The 21,764-nt window shown below is 38.0% G+C and overlaps 1 protein-coding gene across 1 annotated transcript in view; it reads left to right on the top strand.

The window, feature by feature from the left end:
- LOC107098691 (ADP-ribosylation factor-like protein 5A) overlaps nt 1-13,432 on the top strand; it is a 17,608-nt gene extending 4,176 nt beyond the window's left edge. Inside the window, exons 2-6 of the mRNA XM_015396480.1 lie at nt 3,145-3,205; nt 3,369-3,516; nt 9,411-9,494; nt 12,568-12,719; nt 12,835-13,432. Coding sequence (XP_015251966.1) covers nt 3,145-3,205; nt 3,369-3,516; nt 9,411-9,494; nt 12,568-12,719; nt 12,835-12,883 — 494 coding nt within the window. The 3' untranslated portion in view covers nt 12,884-13,432. The remainder of the gene's footprint in view (nt 1-3,144; nt 3,206-3,368; nt 3,517-9,410; nt 9,495-12,567; nt 12,720-12,834) is intronic.
- Nucleotides 13,433-21,764: the final 8,332 nt, after the last annotated feature.

Raw genomic sequence — 21,764 nt, forward strand, 5'->3', positions numbered from 1 at the left:
TTACACTTGTTTTTGGCTGATGTTCGCCAACCATTCATGCAATTTTATTTATTCATTTTTTTAAATTAATAATCGATTCTTGGCATCAAGAATCGATGCACTAGATCAAAAAAATCACAATCACGATGCATCATCATCACGATTATTTTGCACACCCCTAGCTGACGATGTATGTTCTCACACTGTCAGCCCGATACAACCTTACGATGCAGACTGAATTTCAAACATGTTTGATTTTCTTCCGACCTTACGATTCCTGATCGGGAGGTGGTCGTGAGAGGCTATTTGCCCCTTTTTACCGCCTGTATACTACACAACGCACAATAATGCTGAAACTTGGCACGATCTAAAGATTTTGGAGAATCGGCCTGAAAAGGGCAATAAAATCGTACAGTGTATTCCCGGTTTAATGTGTAACTCTTGACACCTGGAACCAAACACCCGTGGTTAGCATCATTTGTATGTTTGTATATAAGAGGTTTACAATTATTCTTCAGAAGGAACATATGCTCAATAGTAAGTATGAGTGGCCCCAGACTCGCCCTGCAGAACCCAGGGACGACAGAGATTCAACCAGAGCTACATAGAAATTAATCCTTGTGGATTTTCTGTCTTTCTTTTTCTCTCCATCCCTCTGTCTTTCTCTTATGTATTTACATACTTGATTTACATACTTGTTTACCTCTAGCAGAATAAGACCAGACTCATGCAGCTAGGCGGAGTATTTTAACAGTCGACTCAGAACCATTTTTTTTTAATGCTGTTGTTAAAGTAAAGCTTTCTTCCACTTTTTAACATCCATTGTTTGGAAAGTCCAAACAAGTTATTTTTTGGCGTGGAAGAAGATAGATCTTTGTAATATTTTTTTTGTTGTTGTTTTTGAAGCCCTACCCTCTGCATTGCCATCTGATTATTTAGCTGCAGTCGGAACCAGTGATAGCTTTAATATGAATCTGGAATCGTCCCTAGTCATAACAGGAAGCCAATCTTATCCTGGGGCTCAGTGCCAGTGAAGTTGTACTGGGTTTTTCACTCAATCTGTTTTGTCTAGTGGCCTTGCTTATGGAGCTCAACAATCCTAGCTTGTTCAAAGTCTGTGAGCTTTTATTGTCCTTGCAATCAGGAGGTTTTGAGAGTTTGAACAGTTGATTGAAAATGACCCAGAATCCCTGTTTTTGTGCACATCTTGCTTTATAGGCTGTAGACTTTTATTCAGCTGATGAACAGCCTGTTTCAGTTTGTTTTCAATAAATTGCCTGCTTGGAAAAAAGTTTTTGTCTCTTCCTCCCATTTCATCTTTTAAACTTTATGATTTTGCAGTTTTTCTAACTGTTCAGAAGATTGTGATCAGGAGTGTGTGCGTGATAGATTATTACTTGGCTGAAAATTAAGCTGTTTTTTAACTCAAGTCGTAGTGTTTCCTAAGAGCCCGTTTAATCTCAAATCTATTTTTGTGAAAGCTTCTTTTTTGGTATATAATATCCTAAAAATACACAAGATCAAATGCATTTATACTGCATGTGTTTTAATTTGCTTTTGAATAATATTTTTAGGGATGTTCTGGTCCAATAACAACCATGAAACCAACATTAGAATATTCCGGTCTGCGTTGGAAACCTTTGTTACAAGCATGTTGATAGAAATGCCACAATCTGCTTCCTCTTTAATGTTTATGAAACCTATTGGGCATGGGTCAGCTATTATCATATCTATGCTGACTGTTCTCTACTTGAGTAATATAACTTGGTGAAACCTTTTCTGACATCCCACACCACAAAATGAATAATAAATATATCTATGAGTTGTTCTGATATATCAATATCAGTGCTGGTCAATATTCAAAGCTGTTATATTGGTATAATCCTGGAGAAGAAAACAATGTATCAGGACACCCTTAATTAACATGCTTGGAAACAGTTAAGCAACTTGCCAATAAAGGCTGTCTAAAGGTTGTCTGGGGACTTTTTTTCTGGTCATACTCTCATTTCTGCTTTTTACTTTAGCATTACTAATCAATTGTTCTTTGTTCCTTTTTAAGGTCATGTCATAGAAGCTAAAATAAGGGAAATTAATTATTTACAATCATTAAAAAATAAGTTTTGATGCCTAAAGCAGAGTTTTACCCAAAGGAAATATAAGAAATAATAATAATAATAAGAGAGCTTCTTTTTTTTTTATTAACATTTTTTTTTTAAGTAATTATGTTATAAAACGTCCACCATGAATGCATCAGATTGTGAACATTTGTGCTTTTGTCTTTGTCTTAGGGAAATCATATTTAACTGTCAAATCATTCTGGCTTAAACAAGTATAGAAATGTACTCTTTATCAGACTTTATTGTCCTGAAATGTAGAACATTTTTATAAAGAAAAAAAAAAAAATCCTTTTTTTCCCCCCGTTATCTTCTCCAGGCCGGTTAGTTATACATGAGCTTGTACACCTAAATTTGGCAATATTAACGGTTAAAATAAGAATAATTTACTTTACCATTGAGTTCCGTCCCAGTGTTCACGGGGATGGACGTCTGTGTCTTCAGCAGGCGTAGAGCTAACGGAACTGGCAGCGTTGCGAGGCAAGGGCTCAAACATGTACGGCTGTAAGCCTTCTACACCAAACCAAGCTTCTGCCGCCCTGGCGTCCTCTTCCACAACATCTTCGTCCCCGATTTCCTCCTCTAAATAAAAAGTTCGTGAAGGAGGACACTCATCCACGACCTCCGACACAAAACTCTCCTCCTCTTGCATGTTTCCTCTGTCCATAACGTTCCTTGACAGTGTCCTTTCTAAGTCACCAATTTAGTGCTACTTGGTCCCAATGGAATTTCCCAGTGGGAACCTACCACCACTAAGTTGCTAACTGGTTAGCAAGATTCTTCCGACAAACCGGCCACAATCAAACTTGCTTGCGAAGCTTCTGCCACAAAAATCCCACCCTCTTGATAAACGACCAATCAAATTCACTTTATTCACTCCAGTGACGAGCTTCAGTTTGCTAGCTTGTCCAGAATACAAAGAAGTGTGCTTCCACATCCCATTATAGCTTGCTCTCTTTCTACTTTTTTGTATGAGACAAACTGCAACTGCTAAACTCAAATTATTCACGGTTGCTGGCAAATCTTTTATAAATTTTCTCTTGCTTTTCAGAGCACAAAGTCATTATTGTGGGCCTGGACAATGCAGGCAAGACTACAATTCTCTACCAGTTGTAAGTATCCCTGCAAACTACAATTTGTTAAAGTCTTCACATGTGCATGTTTTTTTTTTTTTTTCTTTTTGTTTTGTTTTTTTTTAACCCTAAAAATATAAAGCTTATTTATTTAGTTTGACTAGTTGCTATACTATTTAGATAACTGTTTGTTCCTCTACAGCTCAATGAATGAGGTGGTCCACACTTCGCCTACTATTGGAAGCAATGTGGAGGAAATCGTTGTCAACAACACCCATTTTCTGATGTGGGACATCGGAGGCCAGGAATCCCTTAGATCATCCTGGAATACTTACTACACCAACACAGAGGTGATTATATTCCCAGCACTAGCTAATTGTAGCTCACTCTCGATGAAAATGTTCAACCCAAATTCAAAATTGGCTGATGTGAACATTTTTAGAGGGGATTCCTGGATTTGTTAAGAGTTACAGCCAGGCTTTGACAATATCATTGTATTTAACTGACAGCGTTTTCCTCTGGGAAAACTTTTTCTCTGCCTTAAATGCAAAATTGGATTCAGAAAAGTTATATTTGAATTTCGATAATGAGAAGAAGTAGGGAAACAATGAAATTAATCGTGATTAATCGATTATTGAAATGGCTGACTAATTTAGTAATCCATTAACTGCTAACTGGAGTATAGAGACTGTGAAACATGCCTTTAGCTGACAGAGCGACCCACTTTGAGCAGCAATTATATAATTTTAAACATTTTGCATTTAAGATAAAAAAATACTTTTTCTCATGTTAGCATGCTCTAACCAGAACTCCTCAAGTAGAGAAGTTTCAGTTTTACATGGTTTAATTTCATAAAAAGTCTTCTTTAAGGAACCTTTTGCTATCCGATTATTAATTTATTCATCTAAAAAATAATCGATGGATCGATTAATTTGCAAAATAATCATTAGTTGCAGCCCTAAGACGAAGTTTGCTGGTGTTTAAGGTTTGTATGAACTTTTTGTTTTTGACTCCCAAGACATCTGTGATAGAGCTTCACATTCTTGTGTTGGTGTTAAATAAATCTGTTTTTTCAGTTTCCATGTAATCATTGCTAAACAAACATCTATCGTAAAATCCAGAATCAGAGCTGCTTTTATGAGGACTGAGCAATGATGCTAGCAAAGGAAAAGCTGCAGTGGAAGCATACACCATCTTAAACTCTTTTCCAGAAAAGTCCATATATCACACAACCACCTGTTGCACAGGTATTAGGGCGGTCCTGACCTGTTTCCAGGCCTCTATGAGGGACTGAATCGTATCCATGGCTACCTCTTTGTTTTGCACAATTTGATACAGGCTTGTCCAAATGCAGTCTTTGATAAGGAGCTGTGAATCTGCAGGTTTTGGATGCATTTGCTCCTGTTGATTCAAAAGTTGAATTACCTCCATGGTATTATATCTTATATCTCTGCAGAGGCCTGCTAATAATCTATTTAAATCCTGGCAGTGATCTGGGACTCATGAATGCAAGACTGACTGATATGTGTTTGTATTTTTCCGTGCCTAGTGTCAGAGGTTAAATGATGTTAGAATGGCATGTACGGGGTTCCTACTCAGTCTTCAAAAGTAAAAAAAAAAAGTTCCTTGGAGAGATGAAGACAAGAAATATGTATTTTTAAGAATTTGGGTCATTATCTACAATGAAAATATCTCAATTAATCGTTTCTTTGCCTGTAACAATGGCAGCTATATATGCTGTGATCTATGGGTAAAAAGTAAGAAAAAAAAGAAAAAGAAAGTCCACCTGAAAACTTCATCAGTGTAGTCAGTTCATCCAGCCTTCAAATATTATGTTTGTCGGAGCCACTCAGACCCCCGTACACTGGCAGTGCTCTGTCACTAGGAATCCAGTTCAACAGCAGCCTTTGGCCCGGTTGTCTCTTTGTGGTTTTCAGCGTACGTAATCCAAAAAGCAGGCAACAGAATAATAAAATCTAACATATTTTACTGGCAGGTACTCTAATAAAGGTTGAACGCTAGGTGTTCATAAACTGTTTCAGAGGAGTAATCATAGTGATTTGCATCAGCAGTGCTGTCTGTCTCCCTGCCAGCCCCCAGATCAGCTCTTCTTGATTGGTTGATGTGGCGCGTCGAGCAACAAACATTCCAGCAGCTGCTGCTTCTGAAGCGCATTGCACGCGTCAGATGCTCAAAAGCTCACAATGCTCTGCTTCAGCTGCTCAAACGCGCTGAAACAGACCTTTTGCTGCGCCAAGATACAGGTCAAACCATTGACTTTGCATGTTAGCTAGCTGCCTCTGCTGCTCGCAGTGTGAACGTAGCATTAGCATTATTAGGCCACAGAGCGATACAAAAATTTAAATCCACCTGAGGAGTACAACAATCAGTTTTAGGTCACCTTTTGAAGTGTTCAGTTTCTGTGGAAAATAAAGACAATGCAGGCGTTTTTTGTAGATAGAAGAGCTGTTAAGGCTGTCACTCAGTTTGTTGTAAGTGTATCCAGGTGTTTGTAGCTCTGTGCTGGTTCCAGCTGTCAGCTCTTGATGATAACGGGAGGATTAGAAACAGAGGTCAACAGGTATGTCTAGCATAAACTTTATTGGGGGTCGATACGCTCTAGATTTAATAGTGATAATGCTTCAAAGTTTTGTAGTAGTTAATAGAATAGAGCAGTGTCAGAACAACACACCGTATTCCATAAATATATCTAAATATTTGAGGTTGGGATTTCCATCACTTCCATGGCCTTAGGTTTATAAAGATCAAGGATCCAGGGTGGGGCTGTGCGAGGTTTTAAACTCTGCAACTAGTCAGTCTGTGAATTTTCCACCTTTACTTGTGAGTAGAAATGAACAGCTGTCATATTCTAACGGTGAAATGCTGAAGTAAAAAAGAAAAACTTGCTGAAATGTGAGCTAATCTTCAGCATAACCTCAGTAATCTTTGCTAAATTGTCATTCCCTTTAAGTGCACGTTCATACTGTTTTTTTTTTTTTTTTTATTTAACCTAACTCAGTCAAACCATACTGACAGAGTTTAGAATATGATGACTACCGTAATTTTCGGACTATTAGCCGCACCTGAATGTAAGCCGCAGAAGCTAAATTGCATGATTTGTACATATACAAGCCGCACCGGACTGTAAGCCGCAGGTTTTTTATGTTTAACACAAACTGGCTTGCACTCGCAATGTCCGTCTTTCTCGCTGTTGTTCTGTCTCGTACCACTCGCGGTAGAAGGCTGCTTCCGCAGGACCTCCGCATTCCCGCGCGTGGCTACCGTACTTGTGTGTTGAAGCAAATGTGACGTCAACATGGTGGATGGTAAAATCCATAGATTTAGGTATTACCCAAGTGGCCGTTAGCTGTAAAAGTCCATAGATAAGCCGCATTGTTATATAAGCCCCAAGGTTGAAAAATGGGGGAAAAGTTGCGGCTTATAGTCCGAAAATTACTGTACTTTTTTGCTTCTTTAATAGCTAAGATAAATCAGGGTATACTGTCAAAAAAGTCTGTTTTTTTTTTTTTATTCAACTAATGTATCACTTTGGGAGTTTTTGTTTTTTTTTAGATTGCAAAGTAGTGTTTAACATGCAGTTTTTAACAATATATTTTTGATGCATCTTAACATGCATAAAAGTAGAAATTTCGAGTGAACGGATGTACATAAAATGCACAGCTGCAGCTACTGGGGGATTCAGGACTTTTACTTAAAACTTAAAACATCTGATTAACAAACAGTGTTAGTTTCACTAAGAACTGATGCTGAAGGTACAAAAGGTGTGATGGAAAGTTTCAGATTTGAAACTTTAAGCTGGTAAGCAGCCCAAGGTTGGCAATGAAGAACATTATTTGAAAAGTGGAAGTGATTTGGAGCAATAGCTTCTCAGCAGGAAGTGTTGAGCCACAAACTGATGGAGAGGAGGAAGCAGACGCTCAAGTGTGTATTGAACCGAGCAGCTGCATCTGTGCCATACATCAGGGGTTCTTAACCTTTTCGACCTTGAGGCCCAATTTTTATAGTACAAAGTGGCCCGGGGCCCATTATATATTAACACTGTACAGTTTGATTTGTATTCAATAATAAACCAAATCCACTTATTGCTTAACAAGCAAAAAAAAACTCACAGTGTCGTTAGAGAGTGGGATGGTCAGCAGCTTTTTTGCGGCGGCCTCTCCGATTAGCTCACGGCACATATCAACAGCGGCAGGCAGAACAAACTCCTCCGCTATGGTGAATGCTTTCTTACTCTGTGCCACACGTCTGGCTACGAGGTATCTGGCTTTCAAAGCACATTTAGAGTTGCTTGTCAGTGACACGACAGACCTTTTCTGCATCTGCAGCCCAATTTCCTTCCTCCTAAAATATTCCACCGGCTTTCCCACGAGCATCGGGTGCTTGGTCTCTAGATGCCGCTGTAGATTTGAGGGCTTGAGAGCTTCATTGGACAGCATTAGCCCACACTCCACACACTGGGCTTTTGGCACTGCCTCTGTTCTTCCATTTACGAAACCGCATTTAATGAAGTCGAGATTGTATTTCCGCAAAAACTTTTTCTTTTGGGTGGGGGTGTCGGCAGGACGTTTGTCTTCATTTTTTATTTTTAAAAACTTATCCATTTTTGCGAGAAGGGTAATCCAATGTAAAAGTCCGCTAGCTCTTACCTTTTACTACTGTGTTCGTCTTTTGCCAAGTCCGCGCATGCGCCGGACTGGTTGGCAAAAGACGAACACAATGGTGGACGCAAACAGAGAAACTGACGAGTTCTCAACGTATTTTTCTTCCTATACTATTGATTTTTGCTGCGAAGTAGACAGTCTAATTCTCTGTGTATTGGCGCTTTTTAAACAACCGAGTGATACATTACCGCCACCACATGGTCGAAAGCTGCACGCAGTCCCACGGCCCTTGCGGCCCACAGGTGCAAAACTGAAAGATTTTTGCGGCCCACAAGGGGGCGCTGGCGGCCCAACTTTTGGCCGCGGCCCTATGGTTAAGAATCACTGCCATACATGACCAATTCTAAAGCATTCATTTCCTGGAGTGACAAGTCGGGTTTCTTCTTAATGCTGTCTGCCATCAGTGCTTGTCTGACTGAATCTGGACGAATGTAAAGGTTTTTCCTCTTAGTTTCCACTGAAAGAAACTCTGAATGTTTGTTTATACTGAGTATTTTAAACAACTCCATGCTTCCAACTTTCTGGGAACAGTTTTTTTTTTTCTTGTTTTTGTTTTTTTTACAGTGTCCTGTCTGGCAATGTGGCAATAAGAATAACTGTCTTGATGCCAAAAAGAGCCCAACAGATTTTACTTTCACAAATGGAGCAGTACAGCTATCGCCATATTGTTCTGCTTGATTTATGTATATAAATAGCTTTATTATAATACATGCAGGGAGTATTACAGATTATATGGACACTGCAATGTAAGTAGAACAGGAAAGGAAAAACGGTAACAATGAGAAAAGATGAAATAAAGAGGAGATAAAAGGGAGATAACAATAAAACATCTTCAGTCAGCTTCATCACCTGCAAAGAGATGTTAAAAAGAACAGCACAACCAACGGATATAGTATAGGAGATACAATAAAGTAACACGTTGATACTATCGCTGAAGTATAAGTGGTATTGTTTAATCTGACATCTATACTGTGGTAGCTGTAGATAAGAACATGGGCTTTCTCTATGGAAGGGAATCTCTAAGTACCTGGAGCCAAGCACCTGTAGTTGTTGTGAGAGTGAGCTTCTGCATGTAAAGTTTATTTATGGGAACAGTTTAGAGATGTCCCCTTTCTCTTCTAGCTTGGATCACATTAGGGATGATTTAGAGCAGAGAATTAGAGCCAGGCCACCGACATCACTTTATTAATCTCATGTGCTTCTGGAAGAATGGTCAAAATTCCCAGAAACAGACTTATAGATATGAGTTCACATGTGAGTCAAGTCAAGTGAGTGAATACTTATGGCAATATAGTATAAAACTTTTTGATTAAAAAAAAAATGGAGACAATCATCAGATTATGTTTGCATCTTTATCTGGGTTTCTTTAATCGGCAATAAAAAAAAAAGTGAAAATGGATGTGAGAAATCTTATTATTGGAAGGAAGGTGTCTGTGTGGGTTTTTCACACTAACTTCTACATAACTGTCAATGTCTGTGGATAATAAGTGCGACTCTGATTCTGTGGTGCAGTGTCTGTGTGTTATTAATGGACCGTTTTTCTCTCCTTGTTTTTTGTCTAGTTTGTAATCGTGGTGGTTGACAGCACAGACAGAGAGAGGATCTCTGTGACCAAAGAGGAGCTCTACAGAATGCTAGCACATGAAGTAAGAGATTTGGTTACAAGTTTATTTGTAATTCATTAAAAGCAGATTATTAGTATTTGTTTCCACTAATGTCCTGATCGCAATAGCTTTTCAATCTGCTGGTTGTTATGAGAACTTTGCATTGTTCATTCAGTATGTTCTTCTATTGACCTTTTCGTTGTTTGCTTTTGCCACATGACACATCCTCTGTGCCTGAATAACTATTCATATATGTATTCATAACCTCCTTCTAGTTTTATTGATGCATTTCAAGGATTTCCAGTTTTCCTTTAACAATAACTCCACCTTCAAGAGGTGATTCATGATTTTGCACATCTTGTAATAAAGGGTTGCTCTTTAGTTAAATTTAAACTCTGACTTAATTATTTTCTAACTGACTTCCTTGCAACCTATAATCCTGCTTAGACATGCTTGAAATCCTTGCTTGGGGAACATAAGTTTTTCTTTTTGAAAGCTTGAAGAAACTTTCTTTCGCCACATTTTTGGTCTTCCTCTAATGACTGAATGAAAGTTAAAAGTAAAGTAAAAGTGTTGATCCCCTCACAGTTAAAAAAATACAGTGGAATAGGAACTTTAGATGCTAAAAATGTTAAAGTAAAAATAAGAATAAATAATGTAATGATTGTCCTTAAGCCCTGCAGCTTTTAGAAGTGATCCTTCCTCTTAATCAAGAGCGGTATTTCAAAAATTTCCTCAGAATTGGACGGCAAGTTCTGACTTAATGCACATGTCAATGCACAGATACTTGGTTTCACCAAAAGGACACTTTGCTTCATTGAAAAACTGGCAAAACGTGAACGGCGTTGGTAGAAAGCCAGGAGGAGACCAAAAATGCCCTTGAAAAATAAAAAGCAAAGGCTGTTTCCATCAATTAAACCATGAAAAGAGGATGAGAGGTCATTGCCGATAGTGTAAAATGTCACATTTTTTTCATCATACACATTATTTCCAGAGATCTATGCAAATGAAATGTGATATTTAACCACTGTCAATTTAAAAAAACATTTTAAAAAGCTGTTTATGTTTATTTTAGTGAAAACTTAGTCAAACCTTTATCATTTAAGTCTACTTCAGTCTGTTGTTCAGTCTTAGTTTAATTCCAATGAATTGCTTATATTAACATATATTTAGATTTTAGTTGACAAGGATCTCACTTGGGATCAAAGGATGAAATACTGCAATCACAGAAATTAGAGCTTTTTTTGAAACCTTACTTTGCGACAGTAGAACTAAGAACTAAGTAGAAAAATCTAATTTCAAATGTTCCCTCTGATGACACTGCCTTTACTTTAATATAGCAACAAAAACAAAATTTCATGTTCAAATAACTATTCATGTTGCTACGATGGAGTATTAGGGCCGGGCTAGAGATTTTTTTTTTTTCCATTTAGAGAATAACGTTGAGTCGCAACATTACGGGAATAGAGTCGCAACATTACGGGAATAGAGTCGCAACATTACGGGAATAGAGTCGCAACATTACGGGAATAGAGTCGCAACATTACGAGAATAGAGTCGTAATATTAAGAAAGTAAAGTCCTAAAATTACTAGAAACAAGTTGTATTTTATGACAACTCTTACAAGAAGTACGGTCTTCCCTAAATAAGTAATTTCCAGCATCATGTGAAGTCATACTTTGGCTCTGGTTTGACAAATAAGGAAACCTTTTAGCACAACAGCAATAAATTGGGCAGTATTTCAAAGTGAGCTCGGGTTGCTGGTTGGTGGAGCTGGTCCAGCGCCATATGTTGGTCGGAACTCCAAGCTTTCTTTCTGAAATGGGTTGTTGTATGATGACTTAATTCTCGTCTCTTAAATCTCTAGCCCAGGGGTCACCAACATGGTGCCCGCGGGCACCAAGGGAACCACAAGGGGTGCCCTTAGAGTCTTCCGAAAATAGAACAACTCAACAGTGAGCTACGTTTGAAATTTCACTGTATTCTGTTGCTCTTCTTTTTTTATTAGGGTTATAGAAAATTTCATAATTGAATCATATATGGCATTTAAGCATTTATAGAGATTTCAAAATGAAAATGTCTAAAAGAAAATTATAAATTTAAAGAAACGATAAAGAGATGTTTATGATGTATGAAGTTAAGGTGAACGTTGACCCTTGTAATTCATAGGTCAGTATTGGTAGCCCTTCCTGTGACTCAGTACCCCTGAATTAGCCCTCAACTGTAAAAAGGTTGGTGACCGCTGGTCTAGCCTAATACTCCGATGTAATATTGCAACCAAAAAAAAAAAGAGAGAAAAAAGCAGTGTAAGTTTACTGACAACAAAGTGTAGGCCTCTGCAAAGTGACCGGGGAACAATTAGGGCATGACTCAAGTCATTTTTTGGGAAAGCAGAGGTCACGTAAATTAACGTTCATAAATAATGTTTAAATAAAAAAAAAAATTGCATATATGATCTGTAAATTCCATACTTGTGTAAATATTTGCTTTAGTTGAAAAAAAAATGTATATACTATTTTATGTAGCTTATTACTTGTTATTTTTGATTCCTCCACTTGGGCCAAAGGATGGCGCTAATACCCCTTCTGTCATTGTCCGTTCCCTCGGTTGCTGGCATCAACAAGGAAAACATTTAGGGCCTGATCTTTAGAAGGTTTGCGATTCTTAAAACGGGTGCAAACATTTTTGTTTAGGTAGAGCAGGTCTTCAGAGAAATTCATGGGGGGAAGATATGCTAATGTAAACATTTACCATCAGATAAGCGAATTTTCAAATGGAAAACTCAACAGCGGCTGAAATTTTTGCATCTACTTTTTTTTAAATACTTCTGAAAGTCAAAAAAATATCTGCTGTCATTGTTGCATACCTAATTCATATGTCTACTTTTTTTGTTAGGCAACATAATGCATAGAAAGGTTGTTGGCTTATCATTTGAAATTTTTACCAGTTCTCCTTTACAAAGATGATGCATAACAAGACTCTTTTCATTTGAGCTAAAATCAAATAAAAAAAAAAGATGTCTGCTAGTTTAAAAAGTCTTAGCCCAGTTTGTTTAACTCTTTTGTGATTTAAAAAAGAAATATATTGCAATAAATGAAATCTTTTATTTGGACAGGACCTACGAAAAGCAGGACTGTTGATATTTGCAAACAAGCAAGATGTGAAAGGCTGCATGACAGTGGCTGAAATCTCCCAGAGCCTCCAGCTTACCTCCGTCAAAGATCACCAGTGGCACATCCAGGCCTGTTGCGCTCTCACAGGGGAGGGGTGAGAATAACCTTCACTGAACTCTGATAGTTTTACCTGAAGTGAATATAAATGAACATACCTTTACTCTGCTCATCTTATTCTTGTTCTCTTTCTCTCCACATGGTACTTCCAGGTTGTGTCAAGGTCTTGAGTGGATGATGTCCCGGCTCCGTGTGAGATGATGACCTTCCTGACTGTTTTAGAGTGCCTGTTCTCCCTTTTTTTTTTCTGCCTCCCGACAAAAGGAAAGGATGAGGTTTGTTATTGGACGGCCTTCTCCTCTACATATTTTCCTTTGAAGCTGACATGGACAGACCGTTGGAAGGATCTTGAATTTTCCTGTAATAATTTATTAGACTAAAGACATTTAACACAGATCGGGAAAAGACTTGTTTCAGAGAGACAATGTTCACAGAGATGCAGAACATTTGCACGGTTTTCCTTTTCAGAAGACACAAGTCGGCAAAAGTCTCCGGCTTGGAACTGTACGTGGATCAATCCTCCAGCCGTGCGTGCGTCTCGCCCATGGTGGCCTTGCAGTATTTCCAAACTGGCTGTGGTGGTTTTTCATTGCCTCTCTGTGTGTACAGTCCAGTATTCTCCTATAACTCGGTGCCTGCAGCAGAACATTCATGGTGACTGAAAAATGCTTGATTGAGGGTAAAACACAACATGCCCTCTTCCCATCAGACCCTATAGAAATTCACTAAAATAAAGTGTTTTTATCTGTTTGGGTGAACTGCCTTTTTTTTTTTTTTATGTTTTTTATTTATTTAAGTTTTTTAAGGATCTTTATAGCTAAGCTTGCTCTGTATGATTTGTTAAGTTTACTTATTTTACTTATTTTTTTTAGTCCTTTAGGGGGCAGAATGCATCACCTGAGCTCATGGTGCCTTAAGGGCAGATTAGGTTTCTGCAACCGCACACATCAAATGTTGCTTGGGTCTGGTCGCGAACCAGTTTTACTGGTATGCTTCTGCACCATCAGTGTGGAATTTCTAGGGATGCACAGCAGTTTCCCACCAAAGCGCAAGGAGGAGCCTGTTCGAGAACTCAAGAGAACTTGGCGGATGGTGCTAGACATTGAAGAGGAACAGATTCTGTTAATGGAATTGGCAAAAAGACATAGGAGGACGCATAGGTTGTCCATTAGAGTTGTTCCTCGGTTTTTAAAAATGGTGCGCCCAGGCACCGAATCAAGAAGAACAACCACACAGGCAGCCGGAAAGAAATACCAAGGAGACAGATTTGCAGAGGCTGTGTCAGAAGCATAAATTGGCTTTTACTCTTTTCGAGGAGCAGATACAGAATTGGAGCAGAGAGAGCCCTTGCATGAGATAGCAGGACTGAGGAAGATAAGTAAGCTCAGTTTAGAGCTCTAAGGTGCTTTCTGCCCGGCAAGCTGCCCTGTGGTCCATTTCACAAACTCAAATCCTCATCTCTGAATTGATCAAGCCTAAAGATGGAGACTAGGTTTCAGTTACAGTTAGTTTAATCAACTCTGAGCAGGTCCACTAAGAGTTGAACAGGTCCGTAACAAGTATGAAAAGCCTTTATTAGTGAGTGCAACACTAATTCCACAAGTCACCATAACAAGCAACAAGAAGTGCCTATTTCATCCCACTGGAAATAAAGATTTTAATGCAAAAAATAAATTGGGAGAAAGTGTTTTAAAGACGGCTGCTCTACAGATTATGGTGATGATTGCTGCTCGAGTAAAAAAACAAAATTATACTAGTCAGAATTAAGTTTTATATATCTAGAAATGTTTACACATTTTTATTGGTGGCTATCTGTCCCAGAAGGCCTTCAGCTTGTGTCAGTAGGCTCACTAGGTTGTCATTAGAGTGAATCCTAATCCGAACCCTAAAGTAATTCCTTCCCCCCCAGTGGAAATAATCTATTTATCTATAATATGAAAATAAGTTCAGCAGTTTTTCCAGTGTTTTATTGTCATTACACTGTCCCAAGTACAGAGCAACGTAATGAACTCTGCATTTAACCTATCCCCTTGGTCAGCAGTGGGCTGCCATTATGCGGCCCTCAGGGAGCTGTGTGGTTATGGGTCTTTGCTCAGGAACATAGGTTGGAAGTCTGTGGGACTGAAGCTTGAACTCAGAACCTCATGATTTCAAGCGCAATGCCCTAACCACTAGGCCACCATCCCCCAGTTTTGTTTTTTTTTTTTTTTTTTAAGGCTGCTAGCTAATGTATGGTGCCAGAGGAGCAGTCTGGGGTTAGGGGTCTGGCTAAAGGGCCCTGAATGGTGACCTGTGGGGCTCCAACTCAGAACTCAAAGCTTTATGCACTAACCACAAGGCCAACACCTCCCCTCTTCATGTACAGTAAATACAACAAAAAAAAATTATCCACATCTCGCTCATACTCTGTCAACTGAGTTGGAGAATCCTCTACCTATAGTTATTTAATTATCTGTGGAAAAAATCGAGATTTATTCTTTTATAAAATCCTCATCAGACGGACGTGCAATGTTTGTTTTTAAAACCTAATCTTTCACGGACTTAGTGAATGATCTATAGATACACATTTTATATATATATATATATATATATATATATATATATATATATATATATACAAACTGACAGGAATAACAACGTGAATGGCTGTAAGGAGAGTGGCAACAGAGGACACTCCGAGTTTACTGAAGAAAACCTGTCACCAGGTTTGCTCTGGGGAGAATGTTACTATGGTGACTGAAACAGAGTTTGAGGAAACTCTTTGTGAACTGGAAAAGTCAGTTTCCCTGTTTTCAAATTTAGACAATGTAGAGTTTTTGGTAAACCTGCTTCATGAAACAGACCCTGGTTTTTTTTAACATGACAATGAGTTCACTGAACTCAAACGGCCCCCACAATCACCACATCTCACCTAAGAGATGAGCTGGAGATTTGCATCATGGATGTGCGGTGTCGTTGGAAACCGTATTCAATTATGCAATCCAGTTAAAAAAAGGAAAAATCGATGGTAATTATCTCTAAAGTCAGAACAAATCGAATGACACAGCTAGATGTTCTGCCCTGTTCTCATCTAGACAAGGTTTCTCTCACTGAAAAAAAGCTGTGAAAGTCCCCACATATAGTTATTCCAAACAAATTACAAAGAAAAAGTAAAATGTTGAATAAACTGGGAAGAAGTCTGGCCTCATGGGAACTAATACTTTCTATTCCAAAATATCTCTAATGAAAAAGAAAGCCTCTCACCCAGACGCTGTATAGCTTTGCAGGTGTGAGGCCTGAGTGAAAACTTATGGAAAGTAAGTAAAATATTATGAATATTATTGATTTTTCCAACAGCAAGCAACATCATCGGCAGCATCTGTGTGACATATACATATGTCAATATGGACCAAACTCCCGGAGGAATATTTCCAGTACCTTGTTGAATCTTTGCAAAAAAGGATTGAGGCATTTCTGAAGGCTAAAGTGGATCCAACCCAGTACCAGCAATGTGTATTAAATGTGTGTACTATAATTAACCTAGTGGATATTTTGGCTATATTATTTTCTTGCAAACTGAGCTATACGTGATGTGTATGTAATGAATTTGTTGTGACAGCCTCTTTCAACAGAGAAAATAGTCAAAAAAAGATTTATCTGGCTCTAAAAAGTCACAAACTTGACCAAGTTTCTCATAAACAGCAAAGCATTCTTAAAACTTGCAGAGATATTGGAGAGCGGCCATCAAGGGTTTGGTTTCAAACGGTCAACAGACACAGAAGAAAGATGCTGAGGAATAAAGATGCAAACTAACTACCATAGGGTTAATTGAGAGGAGTTAAATCTGAACCTCCCCAGGAACCATTTGTCCTTTTCTGCAGCGTACCTTCAAGAGCCTAGTGCTCAGAGGGATGGTCAAGGCAAGGAATGCTGAAGCTCAACAACCTCTGAACACGTAAGGTAAGATATCCCCTTAAAATACAGAGACTTCACCAAGAGGATCTGAATACAAGTTTGAAAGGTTTTATGGAAAAATCAGGGACTGTTCAATAGATGGGGATGGATCAATAACTGGTAGACTTGTGGTTCTGGGATGGGCTAGTGAAGCAGAGCTAGAGGGGGTGGCTGGATGAGGATGTAAATAAGGGTTGAGGTGTCCAATGGTTGGCTCAGATTGATTCCTAAAACTTCTGCTGTACAAAAACTAACAACCATATGTGGAGTGTGTTCAAAAAATGATCACTCCAGGTCATGGACGTAATCTTGGTTGGGGGTGGGGGTAAGGCTCCTGCACTTTTTCAAACTTCCTTTTTTTCCCCCTAACTTTTTGCTGTCCAAAAACAAAGACAGACATTTGTTGAGCACTAGGACCAAGCGGAAAAATGCAGCCCAAGCTGAAGCCCGCTTCCCTGAGTTTAGACCACCATTAAAGCTCCTGATTGGCCCTCCATCTTTTCTTGTGTGATTGACTGTCCCTCCTGAGAAGCTCACTTTACAAACATCTGATCCGCCACTGGATCGGTCTGTGATTGGATGATCACACACGCTGAGGTTCATTACATTAAAATACACCTGTGTCCCCCCCCACTTCTGAAATCAAAATTACAGTCACCTATAAAATAAACCATATTTCATTGGAAACATTTTAGGCCTGTAGATGAAAAGAAGGAGTAAGAGCTATGGAGTCAGAAAAGGATCAAAATATTTGTAAACATTTAAATCTTAGTTGAAACTGAAAAAATAAAAGGTAAAAAAGAAATAAATAGATGTTGATATTGAATGTCAAAATTTTACCTTATAATCTGAGAAACTAAAAAGCAAACATAAAATAATAAGATTTCTATTTAAATTCTTCCCCTCAGCTTGACAAACTCAAACACTAATTACACTTTAGTTCAGTTTTATATTTTCAGATTCAAAGAATTTCTTTTTTAGTTTCAAATTAATTTTTCAGTTTGAGGATTTTTTTTTTTAATCCATGGGTTAAGAATCTGAAAATATAAAATTTAAAACTGCAATAAAGAAAAGAAATAAAAAGAGGAAAAAGTGTAATTAAAATACTAAACTGACTTTAGATTCTAATCTCATTATCTTATGTTTGCTTTTTTAGTTTCTCACATTATAAGGTAAAATTTTTCTATTTTTTCTGTCTCAACTTTTATCTTTTCAGTTTCAACTAAGATTTATAAGTTTACAAACATTTTGACTCTTTTCTGACTCCATAGAAAGGACTCTGGAAGTTTGTCCTTATCTGGAAAATTACTGGATTTAAAACAAAAAAAACAATCCCAGTTCAAAAATGTCAACCAGCAGATTTAATTTGAGACTCCTTACCTCAGTGGGATGTTGTTTTGTTCATGTTGATGGTCTAAGATTGGCTGTTGGCAGCATCCCTGTTGTGGCTTTCTGTGCTGCAGCTGTTTTGTTCTGGTATTACTGGTCATCAGTCATTTTTTCCAGTGACAAAGCATCATGTTTTCCTCTGTGGTTTTTATTTAACTGCAGCTGTCAATGACTGATTATGATACTTTTTAACATTAAAATCTTGGATACTGCTTATGTAAATGAAAAACATGAAAACTTTGTTAACACAATAAAGGAAAAACTGGTTTAAATTTACTAAAATGACAACTATTAAATAGATTTTAATAGCTTAAAACTAGCTTAGCTTAAATTAGCTCGATCTGTCGTTTCCTCATAGAAAAACTGCTAATCTGTTGTGTTCAGGAAACCTGTTTAGCAACTGAGGACCATAAAACGAAATGGATTTCTCATTGTAGGTTTCAGTTTTACCTTTTAGAAACAACTGATGCTCCATTCCAGTGGATCGGATGAGTGTGCAACGGCTAAGGGGTTTGGACCAATAACATCCATTAAAGTAAAAAAATAAAAGTAAAATGAACTTAAATATGTTAAAAACAGACTTTAAAGTCACTGATTTATGTCTTCTTTCTGGAGGCTATCCATCTATTTGTTATCTATGTCTGGCAGAAAGGTCAGAGGTAGCAGCGCTGTGAGATAACCCCCTCAACAAAAACCCTATGAGTTACTGCTACATTTAATTTCCCTTTCAGATTAGTAAAGTCGTTTTGAATTGAAAATTGATCAAAATAACGCATCACTTTAAAAACACCAGCTTAGATTTCAGTAATTCTCTTTGGGAGGTGACCTTGATTTAAAGGGCAATAAAATCCAGGCTGTGAAAGATGCATGTAAAAATAATCATGTTTCACAATCAATGAAAATAAAACATTTGCAGCTATTTGTCTTACACAGCAAGCTAGTTTATAAATTATGAGGAAACATTGTGCTGTGGAAGACAAGGTGTGGATCTTTAAAAAAAAAATCCATATTTTCCCAATAAAGTAATCACTCAGGCCTTATTAGTCCTGATTGTATTGAAGTAAATTTCCCCCCATCAGCAACTTGATGTCTTATGTATTATCAAAAATTGCCTCAGTTGGTTTTGTGTCATCATCAGCAAAATAGATCTGTCTTTTTCATCAGCTTGGCTATTAAATAGCCAAGCTGATGTCCAAAATCATGTTTCCTGATGGCATCCCATTGGTAGAATCAATAGTTTTATTATTAGAGCAGAATTAGATTAGATTGACATCAAGAATACTCATTTAGAACACACTCTGAAACACTCAGACAAAAAAACATCCTTACAGGACAAGAGAAGAAACACTAAATATTGATGATTAAACACCCTTTGAAGAAAAAGACAGTTGCTGAAAACTATTGCAGCTTAAATTAAATCCAGTTTAAGTCTTCTCCTTTTCTCATACCTCATTGTCACACTGAGGAACAGGATGCTTTTAGTTTTGTTCAGTGAGCATCTGAGTAAAGAAACCAGTCAGTTCAGCCTCGTTAGAAAGAAGAAACAAGGCGGGAGGTGTTTTCAGTCCATGCTGTTCAGAGGAGCATGTTTAGTCCATTATGACCTGGTGTACCCTGTTCAGGAAGGACAACTGTGCCAAACTCCTCATCTTTGTTGAATATGAGTCCTCCACTATGAATATAATATTTAATTATTAATAATTATATTTCAGGTCTTTTTCAGTTTTTTTTTTTATTAGTTCACTTTCTGTGCTGTGATTGGAACTAAAATAGAACATATTGTTTTTCATTTTGAGCAGATTTGTAGAAAATCCAAAAATATGGCGGCATTATGATAGGTTTTAAAGATATAGAAGGTACCAATAACAGTTTTTGAAAGCAATAGAACATTCATCTGAAGAGAATGGGTTTTAAAATCTTTTGATGAGATGTGAATCAATTTTGTAGAAATTGAAGTAGATGTTTGGTCTAAAAGCAATTATTTTTGTTTCTCTATATTTTTTGAAAAGACACGTCCTCTCCGCTTTAAAAAAAATGCACATGCCCTACACCCGCTCCCGAGAGGGAACGCCTATTAAATGCGTGTGAGAGCGTGCATGAGCCCATTTCTCCTCGTGCACGCTCTGTTTGAAAGCTGCTGTTTTCATAGCTCATAGAAGCTAACTGTGCCCAAAGCTCGCCCTAATCCTTAAATCCCTCAATCACTATATAGAGCGGCGACTATATAGTGGACTTCATAGTGAACTCAGTTAACTTACTGTTCGGACAGATAGGATGACCAGATGTCCTCTTTTTCATGGACATGTCCTGCTTTTCATACCTAAAGAAATATTACTTAAAATGTTTAAAATGCTGCTGGGCCACAGACTGGACTGGACCCGGAGCGACTGAAACCGACCCCGGTGACGGTAGCCTGGACAATGGCAGCCCCCGTGCTTCCCCCCGTCTTACTGTGCAGGCGGGGGGTAGTATATCGTCACTGGGTCGGGTTCGGTCAGTCCAGTTCAGTCTGCAGCCCAACCTCCTTTTCAGAAACCCAAAACTAGTCAGACTACTAGACTAATAGACAACTAGACTACTGCTTTTTGCTACCCGTTGGTCATGTAACTCCTTATACACCACAGGGTGCCTGTGCCATATTTATTATTGGTTGCAGCTGTCGGGTAGCGGCAGCCTATGGCGACAGCGGGCCTCTGTGACAGCAAATCCCATAATGCTAATCTGTCTCTTCTGAGGCCTTTCTTTTCTTTTCATACACTTCGTAGGCACTTTTCTCTTGCGACCATCGGCCATTTTCAAAGAACCGTGGTGAGAAAGGTGAGCTTCAATTACTGGCCGAAATCGTAGCTCACCACAGATATACGCCTGAAAGAGCGCACGGGCAGAAAAATATAGCTAACAGGGCGAGCACGTAGGACCGCCTTAAGTAAACATATCACCAGAATGACTGACAATTAGGACCACTTATTGAGATGATCCACCTGGAAATAAGCGATCGTTCTCTATACATTTAATCAGTACAACCATTGAAATCAAAAGGACCCTTTTACCCTGAGTCCAGCTAGGTAATAGTCCTTGAGAGCCGCAAATATTACATGAACTTGCAATAAAGCACAAAGTATTATTTTTGTAAAATATCTGCAGTATGAGACATGTTGCCATTTAAATCAATAACAGTTTATTTGTATCTTAAGGGGAGAACAGAAAACATTTCATAAAGATAATTTAAAATCTGTTATTTGCGTCATTGTTCTTTTTGTGAACCAGGTGTGGCAATCTAACCAATGAGAAATGGTTACATCTGAGGAGCAACTGTTATTGGTTTAACTGGTTTTCAGTACACTCAGGGACGGGTCACGGAAAGGGTAAACAAGGTGAAGCAACAAAAAAAAAAATGCAGCTCAGAGATCTCTAAGTGGCATTTAGACAAATTTAGAATTAGCAAAAGTGATTTGAAATATAAAATGTAAATAGATTATGGAATTACATTTTTAAATGAGTTATGAGGAAAGGTATTTATGTTTGATAAATGAATGGTGTTTTTTAAATCTCCATTTACAAAAGAAAATGGAATTTTAAAATGCATTTTCAAATTGCAGTGTTTAATTGAATGAATAATCCCAATTCTTCTTTAATAACTTAATTTAAAATATACAATTCTCAACTTTGATTTCTAATAGTATAAATTAAGAGTGAAAATGTTGTTTTTCTATTTCAGTGACTCTCTTGCTCCTCCATAGTTGCTGACTCCTGGTCTGCA

The sequence above is a fragment of the Cyprinodon variegatus genome, unplaced genomic scaffold (genome assembly GCF_000732505.1).
Source record: "Cyprinodon variegatus isolate N-32 unplaced genomic scaffold, C_variegatus-1.0 Scaffold801, whole genome shotgun sequence".
Taxonomy (NCBI): domain Eukaryota; kingdom Metazoa; phylum Chordata; class Actinopteri; order Cyprinodontiformes; family Cyprinodontidae; genus Cyprinodon; species Cyprinodon variegatus.